Source organism: Vipera berus (genome assembly GCF_964194415.1).
Source record: "Vipera berus genome assembly, chromosome: 13".
Classification (NCBI taxonomy): Eukaryota; Metazoa; Chordata; class Lepidosauria; order Squamata; family Viperidae; genus Vipera; species Vipera berus.
Window position 1 is genome coordinate 4,750,678 of NC_138216.1, and position 24,207 is coordinate 4,774,884.

At 45.2% G+C, this 24,207-nt stretch overlaps 2 protein-coding genes across 2 annotated transcripts in view; one reads left to right on the forward strand and one right to left on the reverse strand.

Moving 5' to 3' along the window:
- The window catches only part of TRRAP (transformation/transcription domain associated protein), a 118,782-nt gene extending 113,990 nt beyond the window's left edge, over window positions 1-4,792 (reverse strand). Inside the window, 10 exon segments of the mRNA XM_081337953.1 lie at window positions 41-137; window positions 311-399; window positions 635-712; window positions 1,216-1,341; window positions 1,573-1,629; window positions 1,887-1,970; window positions 2,087-2,191; window positions 2,642-2,752; window positions 3,814-3,863; window positions 4,411-4,792. Of these exon segments, the coding sequence (XP_081194079.1) occupies window positions 41-137; window positions 311-399; window positions 635-712; window positions 1,216-1,341; window positions 1,573-1,629; window positions 1,887-1,970; window positions 2,087-2,191; window positions 2,642-2,752; window positions 3,814-3,863; window positions 4,411-4,510 (897 nt within the window). The 5' untranslated portion in view covers window positions 4,511-4,792.
- A 3,625-nt stretch (window positions 4,793-8,417) lies between these two features.
- Window positions 8,418-16,928, forward strand: TMEM130 (transmembrane protein 130; the record flags this gene model as incomplete). The annotated part of the gene is made up of 6 exons (XM_081337954.1): window positions 8,418-8,493; window positions 10,395-10,541; window positions 12,197-12,281; window positions 15,236-15,438; window positions 16,317-16,429; window positions 16,732-16,928. 6 exons carry the CDS (start codon window positions 8,418-8,420, stop codon window positions 16,912-16,914), a joined length of 807 nt encoding a protein of 268 aa, XP_081194080.1. The 3' UTR covers window positions 16,915-16,928.
- Window positions 16,929-24,207: the final 7,279 nt, after the last annotated feature.

Genomic DNA, 24,207 nt, shown 5'->3' on the forward strand with positions numbered 1-24,207 from the left:
GTGGGGCACAGGTGACCCCCCCCCCACCAGCAACGCTCACCTGATAAATCCTGATGATGTAAGCCAGGAATGACAACGTTTTGATCTGGGCGGCAATGAAGTCGGCATACAATTCCTTGTTGTAGTTTTTATTCTGCCTGAATGTGGAAGACAGACAGACTGGGATCGCAAGGATTGTGGGCTGGCACAAAGACTCGCAAACAAAGGGTTGTTAAGGAGGGGCAGAAAGTCGGCAGGGCTTTACAAGAATATTCTGCTTTCCCTCCTAAAAAGTTCCGCATCTGTTAAAAGCGTCGTTCCACATGCATACCTGGCTTGGTTGGACACCTGAATAATTATAGTATTCATGATCAAGGGCACAAATTCGGCGACCACGTTGTGAATATTCAGTTTATAGAGCTAAGGAAGAAAAAAAAAGGAGCGTGTTAGACAAGGACAACTGGCAACCTTTTACTTTTTTACTTTTCAAGTCATCCGAGAAGGGTAGCAAAAAATGTTCAGAAGTGGATAACGCGCGAAATCGCGCTTACCTCTCAGCCTCGCCTCTGATGAGGGGAAGAAGAATGAAAAAAAAAATAGCAGAAAGTTTGTGGGAAGGAAAAAAAAAGGAATTTGGACACGGTTTCACACAAACCTGGTACATGAGGACGACGATTATGGGAAGTTCTGCTAAAACTTTCAAGGAAAGGGAGCCACGAGGAATGACCGCATGCTGGAAAAGGATAAAAAAAAATGGAATGGTCAATAGAATTCAAAGGACATCAACCTTAGTTCGCTTGTGGCTATGTAGGGATTCTAGGCTGACTCCTCTTTTAACTCTGCCCCAGGTTTTGCCATCCTACAGATTCCTCTTATGCCCATCCCTCTCTTCCTCCCTCCCTCCTGCCGTTCCTTCCTTCCTTCCTTCCTTCCCTCTCATTCCCATCTTGTCAGATGTGAAAAACCAGGTCCACCCATGACGGTCCAATTAAACTGATTTATTGCTAAACAGCCTATGCACAGGAATCTTCTCAGCTCATGATCAGCACCCGCTTGAAGTTAAATAATGGTCAACGGGACTCAAGGGAGGTTAGAATGAGTTCGCTTGTGGCTATGTAAGGATTCTACGCTGATTCCTCTTTTGACTCCGCCCCCAGGTTCTGCCACTCCCTTCTCCTACAAAGACAGGGTTTGTTTCCCCCCCCCCAAAAAAAATATGTCTTTTCTTGTACTCACCGATCTGGTTTCACTGTCGTCTCTCTCTGGATTTACTTTCACTACAATCGTCGTGATCAAGCCCACCATGTCTGGGGTGGGAATGGTGTTCTCAGGAACAACTTGAGGGTTCTCAAAGTACCGATTCTAAGGTAGGAAACACAACCCAAGTACATCACTCTCGCTGCAGATGGCAGGCTGCGATGCAAAAAGCAACTGGAACCAATGGGATTCCGGGATAAGGAATTTAGGAAAACCAGCCAAACGGTAGAAACGCTTTGGGAGATTCGGCGCTACTGGATCAGGACCAAGGGTTTTCCAATAAAACTTTCATGCAGCATAGGAGAAAAACACCAATGTCATCATCACATCACCTACCACTACTTTGGGTAGCTCCTTGTATATCTGTTTCACAAAATCCAAGAAGTGATGAATCTGCAGGAAAAGGGGGGGAATTGTTACGAGGAATTTTGATTTCAAAATCTGAAACCATTGTAGTCTTCAAGGAAGTCTAACTGAGTCCCAGAATCTGCTGCTTGAGGAGACCACAAGCAAAGACCTATTGTTCACCCTAGCTTGACATTCTTCCCCCCCAAAGATTACACATGGGAACCCCCAAAGTTTGTGGGCTTGGACTACGTCATGCAACCGCACGCCCGTAAATTAAAAACTTTGGCCAGGAAATTATTTACCTCTTGTGTGATGGGCGGCCGGAACTGTTTGTGAAGCTCAATAATTATTCTCAAGCAAATAAGTACATTTTCTTCATTTTCAGTCTAAAAGCGAGAGTAGGAAAGAGATGGAAAAGGGTTGATTAAATAGCAAAAATCAGAACTGCATACTGCAAACAGTGTGGGGAAAAAATGCAGAGCGCGTAGTCAAACAGAATTACCTCTAGGAATCTAAACATCACAGATAAGATATTTTTGGTGTGTGGGCGTAGATGCTCATTGGTTGGTATCCTATGGATTATCTCCAAAACTAACTTTCTCAGTTGCTGCAGAAAGGGAGAAGAAAAAAAAATGGGGAACAGAACTTGGTTGCGAATGATAAAACGTGTTTATGTTGAAAGACCCAAATTAAACCCCAAAAGCTTATTACGTTAAATTGAAATTGTGCGTGTCTGCGAATTTTAGATTCATTAACAGCTTAAGAAAGGTTTCGCGCTAAAAAGAAATAAACCACACGTCAAAGCGAACAGTAATCAAGCCAGATCTTTTGGGTTATCTGTAATTTAACCTGCCAAGATTTGAAAAGATGGAGCACGCGCCTTTACAACAGAAACAGACAACCAGTTTTAAGCTTACGCAACATCTACCCAATTACGCACAATCTGCAAGACCAGGAGACGCTTTTTCTTTGGAAATTCATTCCCTCCCTGGCTGTTTGGCCCATGAAAGAAGCCGAAAGCCATCACTGTGGAACGAAGAATTATTCTGGAGCGTACCTGGGCGGGTTTCTCCTGCAGGAACTGGACGTCCCCGTCTTGGAGAAACGTCAGGAAACGAGGGATGATGTGTTCCAGGAATGTGGAATATTGAGGAGATGAGGTCACGTTCTAACAAGGAAAAAAAAAGATGATTTTGTGGGGTTTTCAACCCCGCAAAGGCTGGGGAGGCCTCTTTTTTTTTCAGCATCGGCAACCCGGAAGACGGATGGACATCAACTCCCAGAATTCCCCAGCCAGCATCCGTTACTTTCTTTCCTGGCCCCCAGGCACTGTGAAGAACAGGTTGTCCCTCTCTTCTCTGTGATAAGCTTTTCAAATATCAGAAGAATGCTGTCACTTCACCTTGAGGAGCCCAAATTTTCCGTTGCTAAGCGAGACATTTGTTAAGCCCCCATTTTATGACTTTTCATGGCCACTTTGCTCGTAAAGGTGGTCACCAAAAAAGGGGAGATCGCGTGACCCCCCCAGGGACACTGTTAACGGTCATAAATACGAGACAGTTGCCAAGGGTCTGGATTTTGATCACGTGACCACGGGGATGCCGCAACGGTCGTTAAGTGTGAAAAAGGGTGGCAAATCACTTTTTTCAGCGCCGGTCACTAAATGAAGTAGTTGTATGTAGAGGACTATCTGTATTGCTTTCCTGTCCTCCGGTCCTTTGGAGAAGAGGTTGTCCCCCTCTTCTTTGTGACAGCCCCATCTATATGGGGAGAGTCGTTATTATGTCACCCTAACCTTGGTGGAGCAGTGGGCTAATGCCTCCTTAAGTAACACCAGCTGCCTGCAATTATTGCAGGTTCGAGTCCCACCAGGCTCAAGGTTGACTCAGCCTTCCATCCTTCCCAGGTAGGTAAAATGAGGACCCAGATTGTTGGGGGCAATTAAGCTGACTTTGTAATAATGCCGCTTGGGGGTGGTGCGAAAGCCCTAATAAGCAGGCCTATACATAGAATGAAGGCTACTGCTAAGCACATTGATTTGTGCTTCTTAGATTGTAAGCCGCCCTGAGTCTTCGGAGAAGGGCGGGATATAAATGGGATTAAAATAAATAAATAAATAACAGTCTTCCAGTGTCTACTAGAACTTTCCAGGCCTCCACTCCTCCAGTCAACAATGGCCCCAAGTTGTTCAGCTCTATCAAGCACCCCACTATCAACCCGAAGTGTTACCTCAAAGTTTTCACTGACTTCTTGCATCATCTTCAGTTTCGTTTCATCGGCTGGAAAGCAAGAAGGAAAAGGCAAGCATTGAAATATATATTTACCCGTAGCAGAGAAGTATTTTTTTTTTGAACCCCCTGAAAGAAGCAATCAGATCTTATCAGTTTAGCTCTCAGTACCCACGTATTAAGCATCACATATCACCATTCACAGTCACACCCTCACACACACACACACACACACACAGTCTCCACGCACTCACACCCAAGTGATTTTTTTTTGTGTGGTGTTCAAGAGAAAGAGTGATCATCATTTGCTTCTCTGTTAGGTCTCCAAGCGGGCCGGAAACGACACAACCTGGTTTGTGTCCTTGCATATGCATTCTCTCCCCCCTCTGCAGTGCAAAATGTCATCCAGCCTCACAATTTGCACCGCTACGGTTGCTCTCAAAGCCTGGCTTTAAGAATTCACAATTCTCTACGAATTCCCAGGAGGAGAAGGCGCATGATTCTGGAGGATAACTCCACAATTTGCCAAGTGCGATTTGCACCCAGTTTTGTTCATAAGGCTGCAGCCAAAGGAAACCAAGGCTGAAAAGAGACTTACGTGTGTTAGCATCGGTGAGAGCTGCCACAAACTGGAGATACTTTTTCATTAAGGTGGTCTGGTCGACCACCGTGGGCCCCTGGGTTGAAACAAACGCCATTTTTTTTTAACTTCTGATGGTTAAGTGAATATTTAGGAGGAAACGGAAGAGCTCAAGTGATCAGCCTGCCTAAAAGAGAAGAGAAAGCAGAGCTATTTTAGCATCATTACACGGATCCTATGATGTTACTGGAGAGATTTATTTACTTTAATCCCACTTTTTATAAAAAAAATAAAATAAAATAACTCAAAGGTAGTCAAAAGGGTCTAGCCCAAAATCACCCAGCTGGCTTTCTTGCGTAAGTCAGGACTAGAACTCAGAGTCTCCTAGCGATTGGCCCAAAGTCACCCAACTGGTTTCCGTGGCTAAGGCAGGACTGGAAGTCCCAGTCACCTGATCCAAAGTCACCCAGTCGGCTTTCCCTGCCTAAGCTTAGGACTAGAACTCACCTTTGGGTGATTGGCCCAAAGTCACCCAGCTGATTTTCATGCCGAAGGCAGAACTAGAACTCACCGTCTCCTGGTGATTGGCCCAAAGTCACCCAGCTGGCTTTCTTGCCGAAGGTAGGACTAGAACTCACCGTCTCCTGGTGATTGGCCCAAAGTCACCCAGCCAGCTTTCGTGCTTTAAGGCCGGACTAGAACTCACAGTCGCCTAGTGACTGGCTTTCATGGTTAACTCTGGGCCAGTCCCAGCCTCCCTCGCAGGGCTGTGGTTGCAGAGACAAAAATTCCACTGCCATCCACGGTGCAAAAAAGCAAGGCATCGATCCAATGCCTCTACGGTAGATAAAAAGCTCTCCAACCCGCTCCCTCCCTGGGCTGAATCTATCCCATCTCCTACTCCGTGCTTCCCACATAACAACTCCCATCATCCCCAGCCACCGCTGAACCCGGCTCTTGAACCCTCAGCTCTGCAGCCCCAAATCTGAAACGACTCCCCCGGAAACCTTTCATGGCACGAAGCGGGAGCCAGAAGGACTCCAGCCACCGTCCTTTGAAGGCACGGCACGGCTGGGAACGATGGGAGCGGCAGTACCCCCCCCCCGAAAGCAGAGGGCGCCCGGTTGGAGAAGCAGCAGCCCGGTCCCCTCCGGCGGGCAGAAGCCGAGTGCCAATCTGGCCTCGATTGGGCTGGCCACGCCTTTCCCGCGAAAGCCACGCCCCCTCCGCCACGCCTACTTTTGCGCTTCGCAAGGGGAGGGGGGAAGCGTGGCGCCTCTCCATCCGTTCCTGCCCTCCTCCCCCCCCCCACTTTCCCGGCCCGCCCGCTCTTCTCACCGGCCCGGCCTGCGTCGGCCGCCGCCTCATTGCCCGCCTCGGCGGCTCCCCGAAGCTCCGCCGCTGCAGCTGCGGAAACCCGGCCGCCTCCCGCGCCGCGGCTCTGGCTCCGCTGCTTCACCTGCCCGCGGCGGAAGCCTTTGGCGGCGCCACTTCCGGCCCCTTCCTCCTCCCGCCCCTAGAGCTAGGCAAGAGGTGAGAGGGGGCCTGCTGCCGTCACTTCTGCCGTCATCCCCAAGCAGCGCCTCAAACCTAAACCAAAGAGTTAAATCAGGGGGTCTTCAAACTTGGCCCTTTGATGACTTGTGGACTTCAACTCCCAGAATTCCTCAGCCAGCATGCCTGGCTGAGGAATTCTGGGAGTTGAAGTCCACAAGTCATAAAAGAGCCAAGTTTGAAGACCCCCCTGAATGAAATAGTCGGGAGGGGAGCCAGACCTAAGAATAGAGGCGTGTTCTCGTTCAATTCAGATATCCGGGAATGAAAGGGGGAAAAGCCATTCGTTGTCCTGAGGGCAGACAGGCACTTGGGCATAGATACGTGGAGGATTCACTCTTTGCTTTCAAGGGATGAAGCGGCAGAGACGTTGCCTACTCTACACTTTTGCTATCTCTATACCTCGTCTTCTCGCCTGGGATTAGCCAATCAGCGCGCTGCTCTCGCCTCTTCCCAACCAATCAATGCAACCTTTCGCAGCACAATACAGAACTGAGGCTCCCTGTGCCTGGAGGCGATTGGCTTCCCAGGAAAGCAGGCGGGCGGGTGGGTGGGTAGGGGGGAATTTCCAGGGCTATAAAAACTACAGCTCCCATAATTCCCTCTCAGTTGTTTGGGGCTCTATGGGTTTTTCGTGCCTTTGCTCTGTATTTTGACTTTGCAATCTGGGACAAGCGCTGCAAACGCAAAATGTTCCTCTCAAAGCACTCGACCCTGCCATTAATGCATCTCTTTGGTCTTTTAAAATGCTACATTTTTTCCCCTCACCAAAGTCATCTCTTAATTAGTTCCTACGGTTTGTATTGGTTTCCCTTGATTGGAAAACAAGGATTTTTTCCCCAGCTGCTTCTACTTGCAATTTATTTATTTATTTATTAATGGGATTTATATCCCGCCCTATCTCCCGAAGGACTCAGGGCGGCTAACAACAAAACATATAAGTACAGAAATTAAGATAAAAATAAAATTAAAATCATCTGTGCAATAAATTAAAATTAAAAATTAAAAATAAATTAAAAATTGTAAATATAATATATTTACAAATATATTTACAAATATAATTGCAGGGAGGTCGCCTTTACAGCCTTGTCCTTTCAACTAACAGGTCAAATCATCCTGGCGTGGCTGGGTTTTTGGATGGGTCCGCACCAGGAAGGCAAAACAAAAGAAAATTCTATTTCTGATTTGTGTCCAGCAAAGTTATTCCTCCTTGTTACCATAGGAAGATAGTTTACATCAGGATTTTTCTGACTCGGCAACTTGGAAGATGCATGGATTGCAACTCCCAGAATCCCCCAGCCTGCATGGAATTCATATTTTGAGGGTGTTCAAAATGTTACGAAATAAAACCTTGAAATGATGTGTGTTCTAATTGGTTACGTATTATGCTAAACCCCATTTTGCAATTATTCTTAGGTCTGGTTACAATGCATTTATAACTTTGTAGGCGATATATGAAGCAAAACAATGCAGGAAATGTATAAAGCATCACAATCACCCAGAAAGACACTCATAGTTCTATTTTGAAATATACAGATTTTTTGCATTAAAAAAAACTAAAATAATGACTTCCTGTCTCGCAAAGGACACATTTTATTCCTAAAAAGGACACTTGAAAGTCTTGCTGTGTAAGATCCTGGAGAATCTGCCACAAATTTATTTATTTATTATCTCTTTATCTGCCTTTATTGTGTTTAAAAATAACTCGGCAGCAACATACTTAATAGTTCTTTCTCCCCCTATTTTCCCCTCAACAACCCTGCGAGGTCAGTTGGGCATCTCCTGGTGATTGGCCCAAAGTCATCCAGGCAGATTTCATGCCTAGGGCAGGACTAGAATTCCCTGTCTCCTGGTGACTTTTGATTGGCCCCAAAGCCACCCAGCTGGCTTTCAATAATAATAATAATAATAATAATAATAATAATAATAATAATAATAATAATAATAATAATAATAATAATATAAAGTTGGAAGGGACCTTGGAGGTCATCTAGTCCAACCCCCTGCTAAGGCTAAGGCAAGACTAGAACTCACCATCTCCTGGTGACTGGTCTAAAGTCACCCAGCCAGCTTTCATGCCCAAGGCAGAACTAGAACGCACCATCTCCTGGATTGGCCCAAAGTACCCAGCTGGTTTTCATGCCTAAAGCAAGACTAGAACTCACCGTCTCCTAGCTTCTAGCCTGGTGCCTTAATCAAATGGCTGCTTTCCTGGGTGTGAGGGGGGGGAAAATCCTGAGGATTTTTTAACAAGAACTTTTTCTGCATGGACAGAGCCTCAGCTACAGAAGAAGAAGCAATGCAGAGGCCACTTTACTCCGACTGCCAACAGAGGTCAGCAGCTACCATGGGCTGTTTTGCTCCTCAAGGAAATGGAAAAGCAGAGCCAGCCCTACTGAAGATAAAATCCGATTCTCTCGGCCCTGAGCAGACAGCAGACGAGGTTTCCTTCCAAAGCCATCCTCTCCTCAATGGCGCTGCTGTTTTCGGCCCTCAGTTTCTTCCAGGTGATTTGGGGAATGGTGTTTCTGGTCACCAAAGCTGCAGGTAAGTTAAGATCAACTCCTCTTTCTCGGGAGGGAAAAGAAAACAGGATTGACAACATCCTGGAATGTCAACCTTTTGCTGAGATAAGCTTGCTGCCGTTCCTGACAAGATGCCCTCCGCTTTCCGGAGGCGAATGTATTAAAATGCCATAGCCGGTATTATTTCCTTTAGGGATTCCAGAATTTTCTTGTCTCTGGGTGGAGAGGGGAAAAATGACTTTAAGATTCACAGTCCAAAGAGATTAAAAGAAGCTGAAGCTGTGGGGCTGCCTAAGGATGCCCCCAAACACCTTTTATTAATATGATTACTAGGAAAAATAAATCAATATAGACAAAGTATCCATCTCAGAATTGAGTCACGTCCCTGATCATAGGAGAAAACACACTGCATGTTTGAAACATTATTCAAAAGCTAAATATATTCTGCAATATATATTCTCCCTGTGTCTCTGGTTTAAAACAAGGCAAGGGCTGTTTCCACACAACACACCCGCTAAACTCCTAACTAGCTGATTACAATTTAGCCATCTGCTTTGTCCGTGTGTTAGGGAAAGCCAGAAAACCTAGTTTGTTACATCAGTCATGATCGCCATTCATGGCAAATGTGTTGTGTTAAGCCAGGCAATCCAATTAGAATGAGTAAGTTAGGGGTCCTGTTTGGTTATATTTCCCCAGTAGCTCTGTTGGGTTATACAAATTCCACTTGCAGAATCAGAGATAAAAAAGATCAGCTTTTGTCAACAAGACAACTTAAGTTCAAGAAACAGCACGGGAGAACCATTTGGTTTTTTTTAAACTAAAAAAATGTATACATCCGCTTATTCACTCTCAGCGACTCTGGGCAGCTTACAAAAATAAAAAACCCCAACAGACAAACCAGCTGCCTGCAATTAGTGCAGGTTCGCATCCCACCAGGCTCAAGGTTGACTCAGCCTTCCATCCTTCCGAGGTAGGTAAAATGAGGACCCAGATTGTTGGGGGCAATTAAGCTGACTTTGTAATAATGCCGCTTGGGGGGGGGGGCGAAAGCCCTAAAAAGCAGGCATATACATAGAATGAAGGCTATTGCTAAGCACATTGGTTTGTGCTTAGATTGTAAGCCGCCCTGAGTCTTCGGAGAAGGGCGGGATATAAATGGGATTAAAATAAATAAATAAATAAATAAATAAAAACAATAACACACCAAATTGGTGGCAATACGGGAAGTATTTCTGTATCCAAGGGCAGAAATAGAAACAGACCCCCTTAAAAATCCAAAAAAAAAAAGGATGAAAAGTCAAATGTTGAACACCCTTGCTTTTATTTTATTTTTATTTTATTTTCTGCTTCTGATTTGTGCCACGCAGTCCTAAACCTAGGACAGCTTTTAGACTCGCTGGCTTTAAATAGCTGAATGTTACCTTTCATAAGTAGTTCATCGCACAAATGTGTGAACATTTCACTCCGAGGGGGACAAATCTTTTGGTCGGATGTGCCTTATCCAACGATTCAATTCTGCCTTGATTTCTTCTGGGTTTGGGAAGCGGGCGTAATGAGGACGATTTGGGGGGGATGAGGGGAAGAGATGCTGCCTAGGAAGCAATCAGATAAGAGAGAGGGGAGCCCCCAGTGCAGTGGTGGGATTCAACTGGTTCTCTGCGTGGATGCCGCTTCCGGAAGTTCATTCTGGGCCTGGGCAACAAAAAAATTAGCTACCGGTTCTGCTGAGGTGGTACGAACTGGCTGAATCCCACCACTGCCCCAGTGGCTTAATGGGTGGGAGGGAAAAATGTCGGAAGGACCCACAGAGTAACGGAGGCTGAGGGAGATTTGGACCTTCAGATTTGCAAGAAGGAGGTCAGCCTTCTGGGTATACCAGACGAGAAACGCAACTAGGAACGTTGGCTCTTGTTCCCTAATAAGATTCCATTGCAATGTTCCACATCGCTGCAGAATGGAGACCAGAGGGGACAAGCATGGCACATCCCAATGAGGCTGTCCAGAAAATGGGACCTTTCACCAGGACACTCAAGTTGCTGGAGGAGGACCAAGCAAAGCGAGAAACTCAAGGCAAGATGCAGAGCGTGCAAATCTTGGGGGGCTTTAAGAGAAAATAGGGACAAGCAAAATAAATCAGAAACATTCCTCTCTCCTAGCACTCAGGGTGTCAGCTAGTTTGGGCTCATGAAACATCTGCAATGAAACAATCAAGCTCAGAGGGAGCCAAGAACCCCACAGTCTTCCACCACCTCCTCCTCCTCCTCCTCCTCCTCCTCCCCTTCTCCATTCCACAAACCCCATTCCCTTCTAGCACTGATGATGTTTCCTAGTTGGGTCATGAAACGCCTGCAAGAAAACTACCTAGCTCAGAGAGCACCAAGGACCCCTCAGTCTTCCTCTCCTCCTCCTCCTCCTCCTCCTCCTCCTCCTCCTCCTCTTTGCAAACCCCACTCCATTCTAGCACTGATGATGTTACCTAATTTGGTAATGAAACACCTGCAAGAAAACCACAAGATCAAAGAACACCCAGGACCCCCCAGTCTTCCTCACCTCCTCCTCCTCCTCCTCCTCCTCCTCCTCCTCCTCCTCCTCCTCCTCCTCCTCCCCTTCTCCATTCCACAAACCCCATTCCCTTCTAGCACTGATGATGTTTCCTAGTTGGGTCATGAAACGCCTGCAAGAAAACTACGTAGCTCAGAGAGCACCAAGGACCCCACAGTCCTCCTCCTCCTCCTCCTCTCCACAAACCCCATTCCCTTCTAGCACCAAGGACCCCACAGTCCTCCTCCTCCTCCTCTTCCTCCTCCTCCTCTCCACAAACCCCAATCCCTTCTAGCACTGATGATGTTATCTAGTTGGGTAATGAAACATCTGCAAGAAAACAACCAAGCTCAGAGAGCACCAAGGATCCCACAGTCGTCGTCCTCCTCCTCCTCCTCTCCACAAACCCCACTCCCTTCTAGCACTGATGATGTTTCCTAGTTGGGTCGTGAAACGCCTGCAAGAAAACAACCAAGCTCAGAGAGCACCAAGGACCCCACAGTCCTCCTCCTCCTCCTCCTCCTCCTCCTCCTCCTCCTCTCCACAAACCCCAATCCCTTCTAGCACCAAGGACCCCACAGTTGTCCTCCTCCTCCTCCTCCTCCTCCTCCTCTCCACAAACCCCAATCCCTTCTAGCACTGATGATGTTTCCTAGTTGGGTAATGAAACATCTGCAAGAAAACAACCAAGCTCAGAGAGCACCAAGGACCCCACAGTCGTCCTCCTCCCCCTCCTCCCTACAAACCCCCCTCCCTTCTAGCACTGATGATGTTTCCTAGTTGGGTCATGAAACGCCTGCAAGAAAACAACCCAGCTCAGAGAGACCAGGGACCCCTCCTGTCAACCCCGAAATACAGATGTTCTTCTTCTTTGATTCTCCTCTAACTGTCTTCCCAGGGACTTCAGAAACCTCACCCTTTGTCAGCTCAGCCCTAAAACACATAGAAGGCCAAGGAATGTTACTCAAAGCAGTAAAAAAGGAAAAGCAGACCCAGAGGGCAAAGGAAAAGATAATTTCGCCTTTCCCCCCCACCCCCATTGCTATTACTCAGCGGGTTGTTTAGGCCAGGAAAAATCTAAGTCAACCTTTGAAACCTCTCAGCTTAAGAAGTTAGGACAAAGGTGGCCATTTCTTGCTTACTGTTTCTCCTTATCTTTTCTTCTTTATCTCTTGCTCTCCTAGATGCCGTAAGAAGCGTTAACATCACAGGCGCCACTTATGCTCGGGTCATGGAAAACTTAAATTTATCTCTGCATATCCAAGGGAGGTAAGCCATGGGGTTGGGTTGGTGTTTTTTTTTAAAGACATCCCAAAAATATTTTCCCCAAGTTGTACTCTTTCTTCTTGGAATCATAAAATCATGGAATCCTAGGGCTGAGAGGGACCTTCCGGAGGTCTTCTAGTCCAACCCCCTTGCTCAAGGCAAGAGACTTTATAGTCACCATCTCAGTCCAAATGGTGGCCTGGTTTATTTTGGAAAACCTCCAGCGATGGCGCACCCACAACCCCAGGAGGCAGCCGGATTAATTGTTCTGTCAGAAAATGTATCCTTGTGTCAATGGATTTCTTCGTAGATGCCCCCCCCCGTTTTATAACGTCACTTCAAATCCAAACCGTTTAATCAGAAAACAGCCGTCAGCTGAACCCACTCAAGGATCCGAATCCGATTGTCAGATGGATCTGATGGCCTGAATCGAATCTCCCATTCGGATCAGACTGAGGCTGATTTTTTTGCCCCTTTACAAATCGCCACGCACCTTCTCCTCAAAGCTTTCAACCCAGCCCTAGAGGCAGAGCAGATTTAACCAACATTAAAGAGATAAATAAGGGATGCGGTGGCTCAGTGGGTTAAGACGCTGAGCTTGTCGATCAGATGGTCGGCAGTTTGGCAGGTCGAATCCCGAGTGCCGCGTAGCAGAGTGAGCGCCTGTTACTCGTCCCAGCTTCTGCCAACCTAGCAGTTCGAAAACACGTAAAAATGCAAGTAGAAAACTAGGGACCACTCTGGTGGGAAGGTAACAGCGTTCCGTGCGCCTTTGGCGTCTAGTCACGCCGGCCACATGACCACGGAGTCGCCTTCGGACAAGCGCCGGCTGTTCAGCTTTGAAACGGAGATGAGCACCGGCCCCTAGAGTCGGAAACGACTAGCACGCATGTGCGGGGGAACCTTTACCTTTACCTTAAAGAGTTAGATATTTATATGTTTGAACGGATGGAGCCCGTCCTAGCTGCAGCCTCAGCGGAATCACGTGTGTGTGTGGGCAATGCATAGGACAGAAGGAGAACCCGCTGCTATCCTTCAGGAGCCGTTAATATTTCCAGTCAGGAAAGGACACAGTTCATCTCTTAATCTGGTTGAGCAGAGGGCAACTCAGCTCTTTCTTCCAGAACATTCCGGCATTCCAGTCTAAACAGAAAAAGAAAGACGGTTTCCAGGCAAATCACCTCCTCAAAATCATCACAAAGAGAATGAGACTGACGTGCTGGCTGGGGGGGATTCTGGGAGTCGAAGTCCCCAAGTTTTAAAATTGCCAAGGTGGGAGATCCCTGATGCGCGAGACCTGGAAGACCTGTGGACTTCATCTCCCAGAATTCCCCCAGCCAGCATGTGCTGGCTGGGGGGATTCTGGGAGTTGAAGTCCCCAAGTCTTAAAAGTCGCCAAGGTTGGAGAGCCCAGTTTTATAGGGATGGTGGCATGCTTGAGTTTGGCGAGATTCCACCTATAGGTGAGGAACAATAAATAAATAAATAAATAAATAAATAAATAAATAAATATATATATATATATATATATATATATATATATATCTACTTCTGCTTCATTGACTATGCTAAAGCCTTTGATTGTGTGGATCATAACAAACTGTGGCAAGTTCTTAAAGAGATGGGAGTACCAGAACATCTTATTTGTCTCTTGAGAAACCTATATGCGGGCCAAGAAGCAACAGTGAGAACTGGACACGGAACCACTGATTGGTTCAAAATTGGGAAAGGAGTCCGGCAAGGCTGTATACTGTCGCCTTGCCTATTTAACTTATATGCAGAGCACATCATGAGAAAGGCAGGGCTAGATGAATCAAAAGTTGGAATTAAGATTGCTGGAAGAAATATCAACAACCTAAGATATGCAGATGATACCACTCTAATGGCAGAAAGTGAAGAGGAACTGAAGAGTCTCTTGTTGCGAGTGAAGAAGGAGTGCAAAAGTTGGGTTGAAACTAAACATTAAGAAAACTAAGATCATGGCATCCGGCCCTCTTAATTCCTGGCAAATAGATGGGGAAGAAATGGAGGTAGTGACAAATTTTATTTTCCTGGGCTCCAAGATCACTGCAGATGGGGACTGTAGTCAAGAAATTAAAAGACGCTTGCTCCTAGGGAGGAAAGCCATGGCAAATCTAGACAGCACACTAAAAAGCAGAGACATCACCCTGTCAACAAAAGTGCGTATAGTCAAGGCTATGGTCTTCCCAGTTGCAATGTATGGCAGTGAAAGTTGGACCATAAGAAAGGCTGAGCGCAAAAGAATTGAGGCCTTTGAACTCTGGTGCTGGAGAAGACTCCTGCGAGTCCCTTGGACTGCAAGGCGATCAAACCGGTCAGTCCTAGAGGAGATCAACCCTGACTGCTCTTTAGAAGGCCAGATCCTGAAGCTAAAACTCAAATACTTTGGCCACCTAATGAGGAGGAAGGACTCACTGGAGAAGAGCCTAATGCTGGGAAAGATTGAGGGCAATAGAAGAAGGGGACGACAGAGAATGAGGTGGCTGGATGGAGTCACTGAAGCAGTAGGCGTGAGCTTAACTGGACTCCAGAAGATGGTAGAGGACAGGAAGGCCTGGAGGAACATTGTCCATAGGGTCGCGATGGGTCGGACACGACTTCGCAACTAACAACAACAATATATATATATATATATATATATATATATATATATATATATATATATATATATATATATATATATATATATATATATATATATATATATATATATATATATATATATATATATGTATGTGTATATATATATATATATATATATGTATATATATATATATATATATATATATATATATATATATATATATATATATATATATATATATATATATATATATATATATATATATATATATATATATATTCGGAGGAATCGCACGTCTTTTTTTGGTTTTGTGAGCCCAACACACTGTTCTTTGTTCTTCATCCCTTTTTAGTCCTCCCCTCACTTTATGCTGGTTAATCAAGACGGAGTGCATTGCGCTTGTGGGAGACCAGTGCCACCTAGTGGTGATGAACAGCACGCAATACTATTTGAACCACACCTTCAGCAACGCTGGAGAATATTGCCTTAGCATCCGGGTGGAGAACCGGGTGAACATCTTGCAGTCCTACCAGGAGATTCAGATATGGCCCTCAGGTGAGCTCTGGATGGATCTATGGGGCTCTTTTGCCTGTGCGCCCGATTTCTTCTCCATTGGATTTCCTCCGCTCCCTTCCCAACTGGTATACCATATTGCTTGAAGGCAAAGATCTTTCTACTTTACGGAGGTCAAAATCTCGACCCAATGATTTAAAATATCATGTGCTGCCCTCTGGTGGTCAAGATAAATAATAACACCACACTGATTACACAATGTAAAAACGGGGTGGGTGGGGTGGGGTGGGTGGAAGAACCCTTGTTTTACAACCATTCTTCTGGTTGGAAGTTACAGTGGCACTGAAAACAAGTAAATTACGACTGGTTGCCACACTTAACAACCATCCCAGCATTCCCAGGGTCACAGGTGGGAGGACTCGGGGAAGCCAGAGAAGAAGTTGGGAAGCTTTGAGCCGCTAGAAGAAAAGGGGAAGTGGGAATGTACATTTACGAATGAGGTACGTTTATAAATAATGGTGGCGCCGTGGTTGGAATGCGGTTGTCATGGTACTGCAGGCTAACTCACTGCCCACTGCCAGCAGTTCGATCCTGACCGGCTCCAGATTGACTTAGCCTCCCATCCTTCTGAGGTTGGTAAAACGAGGACCCAGATTGTCAGGGGCAACATGCTGACTCTGTAAATCGCTTAGAGAGGGCTGTAAAGCAGTGTGAAGCCGTATATCAGTCTAACTGCCATTGCTAAATATAACATCTTTAAGGTATCCTTCTCTTGACCTTGGAAGCTCCCCTCGGCTATCATGGTCCTTGGGACTGAGAGGATCCTGGGTCATTCGTGAACGTTGGCTAGTTGCCTAAAGGAGGCCAGCAGAAAGCTGCTAGTGTTACCCCAAGGATTTCTTCCTTCTGTCCTCCGACAGGGATCCATCCAGCTTCCTTCATCCTTCCCTGCATCATCCTGCTGCTGGCCACGCTGGGTTTGGCTGCCTACATGACCTTCCGAAGCCCTGTGCAACAGATGGATCTGGTGGAGGTAAGCAATCTTTATTTTGCCAGACCAGCCAACTCAGTAGCTTTGATCTACCGTTTGGCTACTTCTTCCCAGAGGTTCCAACCAAAGACTTAAGATTTGTTCGTGCGCAAGGATTGTCCACCCCAGTCCTCCCATCTCCCTCCAGTCCTCTCCAGTCCACCCCAGTCCTCCTCCCAGTCCAACCCAGTCCTCCTCCTCAGTTGTGTGATGCGACGATTAGTTGAGAGTTACTTGCTAATTCTCCGGCAGCTGAGTTTCTTTCTGGGTCTAACACAGATTTTTGTCTTCTTGCTGACTTACAGGTTGCCGATTTTGACTTCTCCCCCACGCCCGCCAAGAAACCATCCAGCAGCGGATGGAGCTGTGGCCAAATCTGCTGTGGAGCCTGTTGCCTTTGGTCCTCTCTGGAGCCTTGCAAGCCAGCCAAAGAGCACCACCACCTTCTTCAGTCCGTCTGCCAATCCAGACAGTTGTACAGTGCCTGAAAGATGCGCCCCCCCCTCCGTGACTTATCGCTGGGGGTCCAACGAGTTTGCTTTGCCGCTCTCGAGTGCTTCGTGAAGAATCAAGAGATTTTTTGCCCACGTGGGTGAAGAAGCCTTCCTTTTCAGTGACGGATGAGTAATCCCCTGATTAAATCATCGAAGAGGAAGCTTTGCACCGTCACCCTGCCAAAAATCTGCCTTACAGCTCTTAGAAGAAGAAGAAGAAGAAGAAAAAAAAAAGAGGCTTCCGTTTTTCCGCCTTATGCTCAGGACGCTCGATCGTTTATTTGCAATTTCTCTCCGGAGAATTTTAGAGCTGGTTTAACGGTGGGAGATGCCAATGCTGCTATTTTTGATTATTCTTCTTCTCTCCATTCTTCAGTAGGCTTGAGTATCTGTACTTTCTCAAGTTGAAAAGCTTTTTTTCTTTTTTTTGGCTAATATCGTCCTTTGGATCACAATCAAATCATGGAAAACTCAAGAAATTGTAGGATGCTAGAGATGCTGTAATTACAAAAAGCAGAACATCCCTGTTCCAGCCTTCAGCGAAAGCCTGATCCACAATGCTCCAATATTAAACTTATTAAAAATGTCACCAAATTATTCTCTGGGGAAAGGAGGGGGGGAAAACAACCCAACCCTTAAGTGACTTTTTTTTCCACTTCAAACCAAGCGGTAGCATTCTTGTTTTTCTTGTAGTGATTTTTTTTTAAAAAAAATACAGTACATTTTTAATCTTAGCACTACAGCGAAACGACAATTCGCGGGTTCTACCTCTAAAAGCCTAAATGACTTTTTAAAAATATATATATAGAGAGAGAGAGAAGATGTTTGCATGGTGTGACAAGGCCGCAGACCGTGTTATGCTGCCAAGCCACAGTTTACAAGCTTCAAAAGCTAGTTTTCGTGAATTGCAAATTTTGGTGCCGTGGTTTTATTGACTCAGCCACAATTGGATGTTTGCAGAGCGTACAAGCCATGGATGGGCGTTTAGAAACCGTAACGGCTGCTTTCATATAACACACGGGTTCCGAGAAAGTTGCCTTATAACTTGTGAGGAGTACGTAGCAAAGGGATGCAACAGAAAGTAGCAGCTCGGGAAGGTGATACTGAATACATAAACAGAGAAACGTCAAAGATAAATAAAACCTAAAGTAAATTTTCACCAGCAGAGGTCTCTCTCGCTTAAGAATGTCTGGGCAAATCCTTGAATTAAGGATTTAGCCACTGTTTGCAGACTGAACACTTGTAGTAAACAGTCACAGATTGGTTTGTTCATCTCCTTAGAAGATTTGCTGTCTTTGCAAATTACAGTATATCTGAACTAGATAGAAGATAAAAACCGCCATTAATACTTAGGATCTGCTGCGTTCTCTAGTGTCTGTGATTTTCTTATTCAGAGTAGAGCTGAAAGGGACCTTGGAGGTCATCTAGTCCAGCCCCCTGCTCAGGCAGGAAACCCTATACCATTCCAGACAAATTGCTGTCCAGTCTCTTCTTAAAAACTTCCAGCATTGGAGCATTCACCGCTTCTGGGGGCAGGTAGTTCCACTGGTTAATTGTCCTAACTGTCAGGAAATTTCTCCTTAGTTCTAGGTTGCTTCTCTCTCTGGTTAGTTTCCATCCGTTGCTTCTTGTCCTGCCTTCGGGTGCTTTGGAGAATAGCTTGACCCCGCTCTTCTTTGTGGCAGCCTCTCAAGTCCAGTACTGGAACACTGCTTTAAAGACTAGATTTAAAGAAAAGGAAGAGGGAAGGGTTAACGTTACACTGAGGAGGCTCAAGATCTGAGAAGAAGTAATAATAATAATAATAATAATAATAATAATAATAATAATAATAATAATAATAATAATAATAAGAAGAAGAAGAAGAAGAAGAAGAAGAAGAAGAAGAAGAAGAAGAAGAAGAAGAAGAAGAAGAAGAAGAAGTTGTTGTTGGAAAGGACCTTGGAGGTCATCTAGTCCAGCCCCCTGCTCAGGCAGGAAACCCTATACCATTTCAGACAAACGGCTGTCCAGTCTCTTCTTAAAAACTTCCAGGGTTGGAGCATTCACCGTTTCTGGAGGCAGGTTGTTCCACTGGTTAGTTGTTCTCACTGTCAGGAAGTTTCTCCTTAGTTCCAGGTTGCTTCTCTCCTTGGTTAGTTTCCATCCGTTGCTTCTTGTCCTGCTTTCAGGAGCTTTGGAGAATAGGTTGACCCCGCTCTTCTTTGTGGCAGCCTCTCAAGTCCAGTACTGGAACACTGCTTTAAAGACTAGATTTAAAGAAAAGGAAGAGGGAAGGGTTAACGTTACACTGAGGAGGCTCAAGATCTGAGAAGAAGTAATAATAATAATAATAATAATAATAATAATAATAATAATAATAATAATAATAATAATAAGAAGAAGAAGAAGAAGAAGAAGAAGAAGAAGAAGAAGAAGAAGAAGAAGAAGAAGAAGAAGAAGAAGAAGAAGAAGAAGAAGAAGAAGAAGTAGTAGTAGTAGTGGTAGTTGGGTGTACCTTGGAGGTCATCTAGTCCAACCCCCTGCTAAGGCAGGAAACCCTATACCATTTCAGACAAATGGCTGTCCAGTCTCTCCTTAAAAACTTCCAGTGTTGGAGAATTCTCAGCTTCTGGAGGCAGGTTGTTCCACTGGTTAATTGTTCTAACGGTCAGGAAGTTTCTCCTTAGTTCCAGGTTGCTTCTCTCCTTGACTAGTTCCCATCTGTTGCTTCTTGTCCTGCCTTCGGGCGCTTTGGAGAATAAGTAAGTAAAGGAAGTTTGAACATTAAAACATTAGGACAGAGTTGGAAAGGACCCGGGAGGCCTTCTCTGTTTCTGCTTAACGTACCCCCCCTGTATTTATTTATTTATGGGCCGGCAGTCGGCGTGCTGTGCAAAAGGAAGCTGTGTCTTCTGAGCTAAGATGTGGGAACACAGCTACTAGGTCATGAGTGCTGGGAGGAGGAAAACTCACACAAAGCCCCAAGCAGAATTGGCTTCAAACGAGGTCTCTCTGCTGGAACGCGGAGCCACAGATGCTTGAGGCTGGATGCCTCTCACGCAGGCCGCATTCGAGAGAAGCAAGCGGAAGGCGCGGAGCATCTAGAAAGAGTACAGAGAAGAGCAACAAAGATGATTGGGGGACTGGAGGCTAAAACATAGAAAGAACGGTTGCTGGAATTGGGTCTGTCTAGTTTAATGAAGAGAAGGACGAGGGGGGACATGATAGCAGTCTTCCAGTATCTCAGGGGCTGCCCCAAAGAAGAAGGAGTCAAGCTATTCTGCAAAACACCTGAAGGCAGGACAAGAAGCAATGGATGGAAACTAGTCAAGGAGAGAAGCAACCTAGAACTAAGGAGAAACTTCCTGACAGTTAGAACAATTAACCAGTGGAACTCCTTGCCTCCAGAAGCTGTGAATGCTCCAACACTGGAAGTTTTTAAGAAGAGACTGGACAGCCATTTGTCTGAAATGGTAGAGGGTTTCCTGCCTGAGCAGGGGGTTGGACTAGATGACCTCCAAGGTCCCTTCCAACTTTATTATTATTATTATTATTATTATTATTATTATTATTATTATTATTGTTGTTGTTGTTGTTGTTGTTGTTGTTATTATTATTATTATTATTATTATTATTATTATTATTATTATTATTATTATCATCATCATCTGAGCAGATTTCCAGAGATGCCACCTTCCGAGAAGAAAGTGAAAAATAACCAGGTTAGTCACCATGCACTTTGCATGAGCTAGAAGGGAGAGAGAGAGAAGAGAGAAAGAGAGAGAGATTGATTGTGTTTGTATTCCTAGCCAAGGCCAGGTCATATCTCAGCAGGGAAGCGGCAACACACAAATATTACTTAATAGAGAACCAAGTGACCCAGACACTGGAAAGGGCAGCTATACACATTTGATTAATAAATCAGTAAATTGAAAGTAGCTCATACCGGCCATGGGGGGAGGGAGGAGAAGGAGGAGGAGAGAAGGAGGAGGAGGTGGTGGTCACTAATAAGGATGCGGTGGCTCAGTGGGTTAGGACGCTGAGCTTGTCGATCTGAAGGTCGGCAGTTTGGCGGGTTGAATCCCGAGTGCCGCGTAGCACGTCCCAGCTTCTGCCAACCTAGCAGTTCAAAAGCACGTAAAAATGCAAGTAGAAAAATAGGGACCACTACGGTGGGAAGGTAACAGCGTTCCGTGCGCCTTTGGCGTCTAGTCATGCCGGCCACATGACCACGGAGACGTCCTCGGACAAGCGCTGGCTCTTCGGCTTTGAAACGGAGATGAGCACCGGCCCCTAGAGTCGGAAACGACTAGCACGCGCGTGCGGGGGAACCTTTACCTTTACCTTTTTATAGAAAGAGAAACAAAGAAGCATAGGAACTCCCAAATTACTGTGATTTTTTAAAAAAATGTTTGGCCCGATTTGCAACTCTTGACAGTCTTATATTTGTTTCGTACTAATAGAAACGCGTTTAAACATAATAGAGGCCTTGTGGTTCTTCTATGCATAGCTAGGGTTAGATCGTTCAAGGATTCGTTATCTTTACACCCACACACAAACACAATTTTCTATTAAACCCAGTCTGAAAACTTTGTGACTTAACAGCCTCTGCTTCTTTCCAGCTTCTACTCCCTAAATTCTGCGGCCAGCACTGAGTGAGCCAAGATTTCCACAAACGGCCATCCCTTCCTTGAGCCCGCAGTTCAATCCACGTGTGACCCACTTTTCTCCCTGCCAGTGAGAAAGTCAGCACAAAGTTAAGGGGAAATCCTCCCAAAGACCATTTAAGCAAAGAAACTTGGCCCCATTTCCATAGAAATGACTCGTTGTTATTGCACAAGTCAGCAGAGCATCGTTGCCAGAAATTTTACAAACACCGTTTAAATTGCTGTCAGATGCTAAATGAGAGCGCCCCGGTGTCGGCTGAGGATTAGGGTTGTTGACCCCCCCCCCAATACCTCTGGGACACCAAGTTAGAGAGCCCTCATTTGCCCTCCTGTCTGCTTTCTTTCTGCATAACGAGGCCGTTGAGTTTTCATAGTGCCAGCCTCAAAGTAGACCGCGATTTGCACGCTTCATCCAGCGCTGTCATTTGCACCCTGAGCCACCCAGCCCAACCTTTGCCCTTGATACATTCGAATATTGACATTCCTTGATGCCCAGTGATGGTTTGCTAATTCAAAAGAAGTCTGAATGGATGATTCTCTATCCACTTCCTGTAGATGCGTAATCTAGTCTGTCTGGTTTGGAAAAAAAATCAGATTTATTGTAGAAAAAAATTGCTTTTCTCCCCCATCCCACCCTCATACCTCAAAGTTCAAGGCAATTATAAAGTGCCTCTTTACGTGGAAACCATGTCTGTCAAATCGCAGGCAGCAGGCAGCAGCTTGCAGAAAGTGATAAAAGAGAGAGAGAGAGAGAGAGAGAGAGAGAGAGAGAGAGAGAGAGAGAACAAGAAGATTCACAAACATCCATACATTAAGTCTTCACTGAAAGAGGGAAGAAAAAAATGCTTTCGCAATGTCTCATGTTAATGCAACAGATCCTAAGAGCATTATCGTTTCGGAGCTTATTAGGGGCTGCTTCGATTGAAGAGAAAGCATTTTCAATTTGATGTAATCTAATACATATTTAATGCCTGGTTTGCACACTTGAAAATGCTCTTCTCCTAAGAGCAGAAAGGGGATATGGGGTGGGGGAGAGAGAGAGGGCGGTGTAAAAGAGAACCAACTGGGAATGCAATAAATAATGAATGAACTAAAGATTGTCTTTTTTTCTTTCGATCTGAGGATCTCCCTCCGATGGTGAGATAGATAGATAGATAGATAGATAGATAGATAGATAGATAGATAGATAGATAGATAGATAGATAATAGACAGACAGACAGACAGACAGACAGACAGACAGATAGATAGATGGTGCGATAGATAGACAGAGAAAAAGATACAGAGATAGAGAGATAGAGAAATGACAGGATAGATAGATAGATAGATAGATAGATAGATAGATAGATAGATAGATAGATAGATAGATAGATGAGAGAGAGATGGATGGATGGTTGGATGGATGGATGGATGGATGGATGGATGGATGGATGGATGGATGGATGGAATGAATTTACTCCAGAAAGAAAATCATTGTGGTGATCAGGACCTCTGGTGCAACTAAGCTGGAGTTTGCTAGATGAAAACTCTGACGCAAATACTCTAGAAGCCTTTAATATACACAACATCCTCTATCAAAATAAAACAATAGGTCCTATGATAACTCTGTGATCAATAGGCACAGTAGCAAAACTGGGTTCCGCGGATTTTCCGTGTCCTCTTTCAAGCAAAGATCTGGTCTCCTTCTGGCTAGTTGCATAATCCGGATCTGCATTCAGCACTAAGCTATACCTGTAAATTACAGGTTTTCCATCAGAACTGGATCGGTCCATCCTTCTAATAGAAAGAAAGAGAAGAAGAGAATAACCAACACAAAGATGGATGGAGACAATTATAGCAGTGATGGGAACACAGTTGCAAGACCTGAAGGACCAGATTGGGGGCAGATCGTCCTGGAGGAAAGCTACGTGGTTGCTAAGAGCTGACACCGACTTGATGGCACGCAATCAATCAATCAGTTTGCACTACTCTAAGCCCAAATCTAACTTGATGACCTCGTTTGAGAGAAGAAGCTCATTTTGAAGAGATACTTTAGAAAGGACTCTGGACTTCAGAAAGAAAGACAAATCAGTTGTCCTTCTGTTGAAGAGCTACAACCCGATCTCCCTCTATGAAGTTCAGCATCAAAGTGAGACCCATGAGAAATGTGACATCAACAAAACAGCAGGATCGTGGATAAATGATCTCAAATATATGAAGAAATTATCTCAAACGTACGAAGAATGTTGCAGGGTTTGAGTTTGCCTAGTCTAGAGAAAAGAAGGACTAGTGGAGACATGATAGCAATATTCCAGTATTTGAGGGGCTGCTACTAAGAAGAGGGGGGGGATCAACCTATTCTCCAAAGCATGAGAAGGCAGGACGAGAAGCCATGGATGGAAACCACTCAAGGAGAGAAACAACTTGGAGTTAAGGAGAAACTTCCTAACAGTGAGGACACTTAACAATGCCTTGGTAAGGCCACACCTGGAATACTGCATCCAGTTTTGGTCACCACGATGTAAAAAAGATGTCGAGGCTCTAGAAAGGGTACAGAGAAGAGCCAAAGATAATTGGAGGACTGGAGGCTAAAACAGATAGGGAACGGTTGCTGGAATTGGGTATGTCTAGTTTAATGAAGAGAAGGACGAGGGGGGACAG